The following is a 12,001-nucleotide window of genomic DNA, read 5'->3' on the forward strand; positions in this document are numbered from 1 at the left end:
AGGATGTAAATACATGATAATGGTGTGATGTTTCTGACTACCTACAGTATATATATATACAACATTGTGTAATTTAGAGGACGTAAATACATGATAATGGTGTGATGTTTCTGACTACCTACAGTATATATATATACAACATTGTGTAATTTAGAGGACGTAAATACATGATAATGGTGTGATGTTTCTGACTACCTACAGTATATATATATATACAACATTGTGTAATTTAGAGGATGTAAATACATGATAATGGTGTGATGTTTCTGACTACCTACAGTATATATATATATACAACATTGTGTAATTTAGAGGACGTAAATACATGATAATGGTGTGATGTTTCTGACTACCTACAGTCCAGAACCCTGCAGAGGATTACAGCTCCTGCAGGAAAGAGTCTAAGGAGAAAAACTGACGGAACTGATGCAAATCAAATTGCATCGTATTTCAAATCAAATTGTATTGTGCCAAATACATCAGGTGTAGACCTTACAGTGAAATGCTTACTTACGAGCCCTTTACCAACAATGCAGTTTTGAGAAAAAGACCTATATATATAAAAAAATAAAAAAAATAAAAGTAACAAATAATTAAAGAGCAGCAGTAACATAACAATAGGATGTTTTATACAGAGGGGGTTACCGATACAGAGTCAACGTGCGGGGGAACCGGTTAGTCGAGGTGATTGAGGTAATATGTGCATGTAGGTAGAGTTATTAAAGGGACCATGTATAGATAATAAACAAACAGTAGCATGGGTCTACTTAGCACTCAATATCTATATGGCACATTTGAAGCCAAGTATGATCCGTGTAGATAGTATGCTTCCGTTTATTATCGTAATCGTTTTTGACGTGATATCAAAACAATCGGAGGGTCTATTACCGACCATTTATGTAGGCTAATTCACCTTGTCCTTGTCTAAGAGGCCATCCAATTGAAAGTCCTAGATTAGGGTCCCTCTTGACACCTATTCAGTTGTAAAATACTATTGACGTGAGCCCGGTCAGGGTGTGTGCACATTGTTAAACGGAGACTCTAGTCTAATGCTCTAGTGGCGGTTGAAAAGTAATCGTATATATCTAGGCAGTTTCTGTCTCTGTCGAAAGAGACCGGAGGATGGCAGCATTTGAAAACAACACGAAACAAACCCATGGACAACTTGTAGAAAACTTCTTCTTTTTATTTTTTAAATTGCAGCCAAAATCCTACTTTGCCCAAATAAACTGTTACAATGTAAATTTTTGGAATTACCCCCCCACTCTTTATTCGTATGGAACATTTTGGACGTTAGAGTATAGCCTGCACTACAGCGCTCACAATAACTCGCCAAAGAACTAAATAGCCTATTGCGATATTTACACCAAACATGTGATTTTTAACTCTGTAACGCTTTAGCACTGTCCCGTATTTTATTTTACTAAATAATTTATTATAATTTAACATTAATCTAATCAAATGTGGAATATTTTCTTCAGTTGACAAACAGATCGTATATATATATATCCCTTGGTGTTCCTAAATTGGTTTCATTGCATTGTAGGCTGGTCATTTTACTCGTGTGCTTTGGTCAATCAAAATGTATCTTTCTAATTAATGGCCCATGCCATTGTAAACGATCATTAGAGCTCGTCCTCGGATGGCGATCATGTATTTTTTTTTTAGGGCAAATAATGATTGACCATTGATGTGTGAAAGTTTCTACAAATGTGTCTGTGATTTTGATGAAATGCGTTGAAACAAAGTCTGTTGCTCTGATATATTTTTTCTAACCTAAAAAAATAAAATATAAATTGTGATGGATAATTATTTAATATAAAACATTTCCCAAATAGAATGCATTTTTTTCTCTCAATTTAAATACAACGTATTACAATCTTAAATCATTCTGTCCATTGCGGCCTATATAGGCCTAGTCTACTATATAGGCCTAGTCTACTATATAGGCCTAGTCTACTATATAGGCCTAGTCTACTATATAGGCCTAGTCTACATTTCATAGTTTACCCCCAAAAAAAAAAAAAAAAAAATAAATAAATAAAAGTGAATAAGCATGTTTGGACAAAGTAATTTTAATTACACATTTTAATAACCTACCCAATAAATAAATTACTAAAATGAAATGACAGGAGCAGTGGTCCAGCGACGCGGGGAAAGTCACATTACCTCCAGCGACGCGGGAAACCATCATATTACCGGGTGTTGTGTTGCTCTGTCACACTTGTAACACATAAGCCATGTTTATTGTCAACTAATCCGTTCCAGAGATCGTGTGGTCTAAACACATAGCCTATAGTACATTGTATATTTGTATGTTTTAAGAGGCTAACTAGGTTTATGTTTCACTTTGTCACACATTGGACGCCAGGAGTGTTTGTTAACTACCATAAAATAATCCCGTTGTTTTAACCCTACACTCTTAGAGGGAAAAGGCTCATGTTGCTCGCCCCATATATAACACCCCTAAAGGTTCTACAGAGAATAAACCCCTTTTTGTAGGGTTCTTTGATCAGAACCGCAGTATGGTTAGATGTTCTTCTTCGCTGAACCAAAATGTTGGTTCTTTGCCGAACCTTTTGTTCTAAGTATGTATCCTACTGTTCACCAAAACGCAAAGCCTACTTCATAAACTGACAACTTATATTTGACAGAAACAATTGATTAAAAAATATATATATATATAATATATAAAATATTTATTTCAATTACATTTTGTATATGGAAATTATGAAGGTATATTCATAAAACTATTATTTAAGATAAATATTTGTAAAGTGTCCTGTGCGTAAAAGCGGAAATATGATTGGCCAACTGTAAAACTGTTTTTATTGGAAAACTTGTAACCTAAACGCCTATTTTTATTGCGTATGCTTATTAGGCTATACATGCGCGGTAAATTACTCAGCCTATCTTGCTCCAGGTTAACTCCTAAAACGGCATTAATGAGTGGGCCAGTATCTCTCACCAGTATCTCTCCCATTGATGCACAGATTCGGTTAAGACAATTCGACTGAAGGGGAGTCACCCTCAAGACAGTTCCTTTCACAGGGTTTTACCTGTCGACGCTCCAGGCGGAATGCTTAAATACGCCTCCTCCCCTTGGGTCTAGCCTTCAGTCCTCCGGGAGAGACTGACGGAAACAGACGCTTTGGGAAAGGAACCGCATGTTGTTGATAATAGAAGAAGATACCAGGATTCGTACTCAAATAGAACGGATTATGAATGCTTTTGGACAGCAGCCATCCAACGCGCAGACAAGCCCCATTCAGCACCACAGCGCACAGGAGCTCCTGGATATGGCCGTGTACTGCGATAACTTCGGCAGCATGTACCAGCACCAGCAAAACCTCCATCATGGTCACCACCCGCAGAGGCCGCCGGCGCATCCTCCAAGCTACGGCCTCGGTGAGTACACCTCGCCGACCACCAACCCGTACCTGTGGCTAAACGGACCGAGCATCGACTCGTCTCCATACCTGACGGGATTGAATGGAGCATCGTACATACAGTCTGGATACGGAGCGAACCAGCGGCAGTTCCTGCCCCTCCTACGGGGTTTGGTGGAGCTGACCTCGGATGGCTGTCGATCTCCAGCCAGCAAGAACTCTTCAAGATGGTTCGACCTCCTTACTCTTACTCAGCGCTCATAGCCATGGCTATCCAGGGCGCGGGGGACAAGAGGTTGACGCTGAGTCACATCTATCAGTATGTGGCAGAGAATTTTCCGTTTTATAAGAAGAGCAAAGCAGGGTGGCAGAACTCAATCAGACACAACCTGTCACTGAATGACTGTTTTAAGAAAGTTGCCCGGGATGACGATGATCCTGGTAAGTTACAATACCTGTTGTACTTGTAATTAACTCGTCATTATTTGCACTTATTATTAAATGTGTCATTTTGTAATGTCATACCTTTGCCATGTGATTTTGGTAAGACGTGTCTGACAGAAGACTAGAACAGTCACGATATCAGGTATCAGTCATGATACCTTTGATATCTCGTTCAGGCCTACATTGTCTGTTGTGTCCTGTCTTCATAGGAAAGGGGAATTACTGGACATTGGACCCAAACTGTGAGAAAATGTTCGATAACGGCAACTTCCGAAGAAAGAGAAAGAGACGAGCTGACTTGAACGGAGGAGACACCAACAACACTGTTATTCCGGTGAAATCAGAAGACACTGCCGCCCTGAAGCTCTCCGACACGGCCAGCATCATGAGTTCATCCCCTCTCAGCCTCCAGAACTCCCCTGGTTCCTCCGAGCCCAAATCATCCCCGTCCCAGTCTGTGGAACACAGTCCCTGTTACAACAACTTTGTCTCCACTATGAACACGATGCTGGCGGGGAGTAACAACGGCTCTACCCGGGAGGGGGGCAGGGGGGACTTTGGTTCAGGAGGACATGTTATGGGGGATTTGTCGCCTCATCAGACCCGAGAGAACATGTCCGGACTTGGTTCATACTCGCCCTCTCAAATCACGCCATTGAACACTGATACCACTCACCTCTCCACAGCTAATAGAATGAACTACTACACATCAGCACAGAACAATCACAGTGGAGGCCTGGGCCTCACCAACTCTCTCCCAAACCACTTCAGTGTTAATCATTTGATATACAGCCGCGAAGGAACCGAGGTGTAAAGGCAGTAGGCTATAAGCCTTGTCCTAATGATGTCAGATATATGTAGATAATATAATGCAACTCGTTGGCATTCTTGTATAAAGTACTCAGTGAGTACATCAATTACCATGATTATTATTCATGTTACGCATTCCATAATAAGAACGTGCTCGAGCCAGGTCTTAAATATACTTTCTCGTGATTGAATCTGGATTCAAAGTGGGTCGAAACTACGTTCGACTTAGCATTTTAAGAGCATAATTAAGACCAACTTTGTTGTTTTTATGCCCAACCTGGAGCCCTGGAATGGGTGTTGCCTCGGAATAAACATTTACCTGTACTCTGTTCCTTTAACCTTATTTCTATTGGCCTTATGTAACTGCGTGGATGACGTCACAGTGCCTTTCGGAAGATCTTGTATTTTTTTAAAAAATAGAACACTAATTACTACTGCTTCTGCAGATATGTGTTATGTAGCCTAAATAGTAGCCCTCTTTGCAGACCACTTTGTGTCCTTTGTTTTTTTTAGAAGGAATTGTGTGTGTGTGTATTTTATTTAAGCCTATTGTCAAACGTTTTGAATAAATGTAATATCTGAAATGATTGATTCTGTCATATTTTCTAGCGGACTTGTCAAAGTGAAGATGTCTCAGATTTATCCGCCATAATACTCAAGTTTGCAATAAACCAGCGCTCTATTTCATTTTTTTTTTTACGCACGACTCCATTTTACTTATAAACACTACAATATTGAAATGATTAACGTGTAGATCTTAACTTATGGCTCCCAATTCTAATACTTTTTTTTTTTAAGTTACTTTAATATAACATTGTAAGTTTACGTTTAAAACACGAATGCGCCTGTGGGATTTGATAGGCTACAGCTGTTAATGGTGTGGGAGAACATGTTCACTGACTCTTTACAATACCAAACAGTATTTATAATGGGACTGACAATTATTTACCAGAAGTATTTCAGGTTTAATCGAGGTTGGAATTAATCCTACACCCTGCTGTGTACTCTCCGCTCCCTCCCTCCCTCCTTTCCATTCATAAACTTTCCAGACAATCAGCCACAATCAGATATTCCATCTCAGACTCGGGAATACAGTTCCAGTAGGCTTCCATATAGTTCATAAATTGATCAATGATATTTTATATTGAATGTAAGAACAAATTAACGTCCATTAACATAACAGGCTACAACAATGAAGGCCTCACCTTTTGCTGAAGTTTCCTCTGTGATCATTAGCTCATGCCTCCTCAACTGTATGAAAACAGTAGGTGAGACTGAGACATTTTCCAGCTTGTCACTTTGAATAAACCCAATTTACGCTGAGATTCAAGACACATCACCTCTTTATTTCTGCCCAGTTCAGAAGTTCAGCTACTGGTCTTATTTAACGGTGTGTATGGATAGATGGACACTTGTGGAATTGAATAGTTCACACCTGTTTTCAGTTTATTCAGCCTGGGGGAAAGTTTCGTCACTCACAGCATAACACGCGGAGTGATATCTTTTTAAACATCGTGTGAGAAATAAGAACGATAGATAGTTCGATGTTTTTCTTATGAGCTGTGAATCAACCTGGACGCGTTTCCACTGAGCGACTCAATGTCAGTGCAAAATAGCATGTAACACCCATTGTTTGGTCATGTGCAGTTGTCCTGCTATTATGGGACAAAAACAAGATAAATACTGTCCCTGCTTTGCTGTAGTGGGCAATAATAACCAGAGAGAGAGAGAGAGCTTTCCCATGAAAAATGTTCAAGCCATTAAACGGCTATCTTACTCATGTCCGTATTTTGAAACAATTTACGATTACGCACGAAATCAAAGGAAGTAAATTAAAGAGAACACCTCTTAATTGGTGGATAATTCAGTGCGCTCTGGCGCTCTGTTGTCTGGACTAAAGCTAAATTGACAAGAGGTTCGTGCCCGTAGCTGTGACACAATGGGCCCTGGCAATACCAAGGGATCCCCTCCTGCGCTCGGATGAAAACATTCGGTGACCCCAGATCTGGGAACGTATTATATCACTCAGACCACATCTCCCTCCTGTTGTCCATGAAGCATGGGCTTCCTATCAAACAAAGAGTATTTTTGTGAAACTCAAACGGGTTCTCACAGCGACAAGTTTTCAATTGAAAATCCTGTCTTTCACCAACGTTGTAATGTAGGCCTACCAGTAAATATAACACAGATGTCCTGTGTAATTACAACATTATACATCTAAAATAGCTAGAAAACTATAAACATGCAACAAATAATTGAATAGTGATGAACTCATTGTAGGACCTATTTTATGTATGTGTCTATTGGTAGGCCTATGCTCTGCCATTAATTAAAACTCCCTGCCCACCCACTGGCACCCTGTTCTATTCCCACTTCTATTCCCACAGTCCAGGTTTGACTTGACACATTCAGGAGTAAATACACAAACAAATGAACATGACAATAAGTCAATTATTCCTCTAAACCAGACTGAGACCTGCCCTTCTCGGGGACCAGTGGACATTTATTTGATCTTCTTTCACGCTATGAGGACCGACATGTCAGCTAAAATACATATTCTTGGCTACTCTCGAAAATATCTTTATTTTTTTCAAATTCTCATTATTATTATTTTTTTATTATTATTTTTATTACAAAGATGTCCCACAATCGTTGCAAATACAGATGTCATTTCACACTCCCATTCATAACATGTGCTCCTGCTACACTTCCATGAAGTGGTGGTCAGTAGTTTTCCATCCAGTCAATTATCAGAGATCTACCGTCTCCATCTCACGTCTCCGTCCTGATACGCTCCACTACCCTCTGCCCGAGGGGAATTTCACCTGGCCGGGCCCTTATTGAATATCAGTCACCTGGCAACCGGGTGGGCCTCCCATACCTGATGCCTTCTTCAGGGCCCCCGACCTGGCCTCCATACCCCCAGGGCTAGGGATCGGCCCAGGCCATGGTGGGAGCGTCTCAGGTAGGGTGGCCCCAATCTCGATAGCCCAACCCTGGTCCCCATAGAAGCCCCAAACCCAACCCTGGTCCCCATAGAAGCCCCAAACCCAACCCTGGTCCCCATAGAAGCCCCAAGCCCAGTGTCCTCAAACCCAACCCTGGTCTCCATAGAAGACCCAAGTCCAGTGTCCTCAAACCCAACCCTGGTCCCATAGAAGCCCCAAACTGAACCCTGGTCCCCATAGAAGCCCCAAGCCCAGTGTTCTCAAACCCAACCCTGGTCCCCATAGAAGCCCCAAGCCCAGTGTCCTCAAACCCAACCCTGGTCTCCATAGAAGCCCCAAGTCCAGTGTCCTCAAACCCAACCCTGGTCCCATAGAAGCCCCAAACCGAACCCTGGTCCCCATAGAAGCCCCAAACACAACCCTGGTCCCCATAGAAGCCCCAACCCCAACCCTGGTCCCCATATAAGCCCCAAACCCGGCCCTGGTCCCCATAGAAGCCCCAAGCCCAACCCTGGTCCCCATAGAAGCCCCAACCCCAACCCTGGTCCCCATAGAAGCCCCAAACCCAACCCTGGTCCCCATAGAAGCCCCAACCCCAACCCTGGTCCCCATAGAAGCCCCAAACCCGGCCCTGGTCCCCATAGAAGCCCCAAGCCCAACCCTGGTCCCCATAGAAGCCCCAAACCCAACCCTGGTCCCCATAGAAGCCCCAACCCCAACCCTGGTCCCCATAGAAGCCCCAAACCCGGCCCTGGTCCCCATAGAAGCCCCAAGCCCAACCCTGGTCCCCATAGAAGCCCCAAACCCAACCCTGGTCCCCATAGAAGCCCCAAACCCGGCCCTGGTCCCCATAGAAGCCCCAAACCCAACCCTGGTCCCCATAGAAGCCCCAAGCCCAGTGGGCTAATATAAAACCATAATGAGGGGTTTCAGGATCAACTGCGTCACCTTCAAAAGGCAGGGAGCCTCATAATTGGATGGCGGTGTTTGACCCAGGTTTGGGACAGGATTATTTTAAATCTTTAATCCCGTCAACTTCTCCTCTAGGTGGACAGGACAGGAAGTATCCGTTTTTTTTTAAGCTGGTCATGTGATATGGCAGAAGGTCCAGAAACCAGGCTGTGTGTGTGTGGCTGGGGAATGTTTGTCAGCAGGGTTGAGGAAGCGTTACTTCCTCAAACAGAGGTCTTTAGAACCAGAGATCAGCTGTCCGTTCCTCTGCACAGATATAAGGTTATCAGGTTGGGTTGGAGGGGAAAGAAGTGGACAACAATGTATTTGGTCAAAATACTACAGAAAAACATTATAGACCTGGTACAGATATAACATTATAGACCTGGTACTGATAAAACATTATAGAGATCATTATAGACCTGGTACTGATATAACATTATAGACCTGGTCCTCTGCACAGATAAAACATTATAGACCTGGTTACTGATAAAACATTATAGACCTGGTACTGATATAACATTATAGACCTGGGTTGATAAAACATTATAGAGGGGTACCAGAAGTGGACAACAACTGATAAAACATTATAGACCTGTAAACTACTGATAAAACATTATAGACCTGGTACAGATATAACATTATAGACCTGGTACTGATAAAACATTATAGACCTGGTACCAGGATAAAACATTAAGACTACTGATATAACATTATAGACCTGGTACTGATATAACATTATAGACCTGGTACCAGGTAAACTACTGATATAACATTATAGACCTGCTACCAGGTAAACTACTGATAAACATTATAGACCTGGTACTGATATAACATTATAGACCTGGTACCAGGTAAACTACTGGTAAACATTATAGACCTGGTACTGATATAACATTATAGACCTGCTACCAAGTAAACTACTGATAAAACAGTATAGACCTGCTACCAGGTAAACTACTGATAAAACATTATAGACCTGGTACCAGGTAAACTACTGATAAAACATTATAGACCTGCTACCAGGTAAAATACTGATAACAAGTTAACGTGATTTGTCAGTGTGATATACATATGTAGAATCTTAATTTAACCATTGAAATCATTTATATTTTCTTACTGTAAATGAGTGTTGATATGCTAGTAGGGAAAACTGTAGATTAGGTGAGAGATCTAGTGAGAGAATAGCAGGTTTTCAGTGAATTTATGTCAATCATGAGTCTCTACAGAATTTTACTGCATGACAAGAACATTCTCTGTACCTACAGAGTGATCAAATAAAATTCTACACCTGTAGTGGCAGGTAGAGAGGATAATCAGTCAGCCTGGGGTTACGAGAGCCTCCTTTCTGAAGAGAATCAGTCAGCCTGATATGAGCCTCCTTTCTGAGGAGAATCAGTCTGCCTGCTGCTAGGAGAGCCTCCTTTCTGAAGAGAATCAGTCAGCCTGCGGCTAGGAGAGCCTCCTTTCTGAGAGAATCAGTCAGCCTGCTACTAGGAGAGCCTCCTTTCTGAGAGAATCAGTCAGCCTGCTGCTAGGAGAGCCTCCTTTCTGAAGAGAATCAGTCAGCCTGATTATGAGCCTCCTTTCTGAAGAGAATCAGTCAGCCTGCGGTTAGGAGAGCCTCCTTTCTGAGAGAATCAGTCCGCCTGCTGCTAGGAGAGCCTCCTTTCTGAGAGAATCAGTCAGTCTGCTGCTAGGAGAACCTCCTTTCTGAAGAGAATCAGTCAGCCTGATTATGAGCCTCCTTTCTGAAGAGAATCAGTCTGCCTGCTGCTAGGAGAGCCTCCTTTCTGAAGGGAATCAGTCAGCCTTTGGTTAGGAGAGCCTCCTTTTTGAAGTGAATCAGTCTGCCTGCTGCTAGGAGAGCCTCCTTTCTGAAGAGAATCAGTCAGCCTGCTGCTAGGAGAGCCTCCTTTCTGAGAGAATCAGTCAGCCTGCTGCTAGGAGAGCCTCCTTTCTGAGAGAATCAGTCAGCCTGCTGCTAGGAGAGCCTCCTTTCTAAGAGAATCAGTCAACCTGCGTTTAGGAGAGCCTCCTTTCTAAGAGAATCAGTCAGCCTGCGGCTAGGAGATTATGAGCCTCCTTTCTGAAGATCATGTTGCATTCTGATTAGGGGACAGAGAGACACACAGGGCCCTGGGGCCTGGAGCTGCCTGGTGCTGCCTGGGGATGGGTAGTGGAGCTGCCTGGAACTTGGTAGTGGAGCTGCCTGGGGCTGGGTAGTGGAGCTGACTGGAGCTGGGTAGTGGAACTGGGTAGTGGAGCTGCCTGGAATTGTGTAGTGGAGCTGCCTGGAACTGGGTAGTGGAGCTGCCTGGATCTGAGTAGTGGAGCTGCCTGGAACTGGGAACTGCCTGGAACTAGTGGAGCAGCTTGGATCAGCCTGGGGCTAGGTAGTGGAGCTTCCTGGAACTGGGTAGTGGAGCTGCCTGGAACTGGGTAGTGGAGCTGCCTGGAACTTGGTAGTGGAGCTGCCTGGAGCTGGGTAGTGGAGCTGACTGGAGCTGGGTAGTGAACTGGGTAGTGGAGCTGCCTGGAATTGTGTAGTGGAGCTGCCTGGAACTGGGTAGTGGAGATGCCTGGAACTGGGTAGTGGAGATGCCTGGAACTGGGTAGTGGAGCTGCCTGGAACTGGGTAGTGGAGCTGCCTGGAACTGGGTAGTGGAGCAGCCTGGAACTGGGTAGTGGAGCTGCCTGGAACTGGGTAGTGGAGCTGCCTGGAACTAGGTAGTGGAGCTGCCTGGAACTAGGTAGTGGAGCTGCCTGGAGCTGGGTAGTGGAGCAGCCTGGAACTGGGTAGTGGAGCTGACTGGAACTGACTGGAGCTGCCTGGAGCTGGGTAGTGGAGCAGCCTGGAACTGGGTAGTGGAGCTGACTGGAACTGACTGGAGCTGCCTGGAGCTGGGTAGTGGAGCTGCCTGGAACTGGGTAGTGGAGCTGACTGGAACTGGGTAGTTGAACTGGGTAGTGGAGCTGACTGAAACTGGGTAGTGGAAATGCCTGGAACTGGGTAGTGGAGCTGCCTGGAACTGGGTAGTGGGGGTGGGGGGATGGAGTAGTGGGGGGGGGGGGGGCACTCAGTGAGTGACATGGGTTGGAGGGATGGATGAATCCGGTTGGATGAAGTTTCCCTCTACTCAGCAAGGTGTGAACCCTTCTTTCCTTCCACTAGCCATTACAAGATCCCGTCAACTGATAGTGGCAGGAAAGCAAGGCTAGGTCTTCCAGTCACCGTCTACAGATCAGATGCTGTGGTTCGGGGAGGCAAAGATAAAAGTGGGATGATTTTCAGCTTTAGATTTTTTGTTTAAAATATTACAATATTACAAGTTTGGGTGATAAGTTCATTAAGAACATAAATGTATGGGAAGAGCTCATTAATTAATTGGTAGAGGTTTCCCAATAGGTTTTACTGTATTTTACAGGTTTCCCAAGTAGGTTTTATTGTATTTTACA

The 12,001-nt window shown here is 43.6% G+C and overlaps 1 protein-coding gene across 1 annotated transcript; it reads left to right on the forward strand.

Moving 5' to 3' along the window:
- Positions 1-3,158: 3,158 nt before the first annotated feature.
- On the forward strand, positions 3,159-5,051 carry foxi1 (forkhead box i1). Its single transcript, XM_024406769.2, is given in 3 exon segments — positions 3,159-3,543; positions 3,546-3,830; positions 4,043-5,051. Coding segments are annotated over 3 exon segments (1,266 nt in total). The 5' UTR covers positions 3,159-3,167; the 3' UTR covers positions 4,648-5,051.
- Positions 5,052-12,001: the final 6,950 nt, after the last annotated feature.

Source organism: Oncorhynchus tshawytscha, unplaced genomic scaffold (genome assembly GCF_018296145.1).
Source record: "Oncorhynchus tshawytscha isolate Ot180627B unplaced genomic scaffold, Otsh_v2.0 Un_scaffold_10234_pilon_pilon, whole genome shotgun sequence".
NCBI classification, from domain to species: domain Eukaryota; kingdom Metazoa; phylum Chordata; class Actinopteri; order Salmoniformes; family Salmonidae; genus Oncorhynchus; species Oncorhynchus tshawytscha.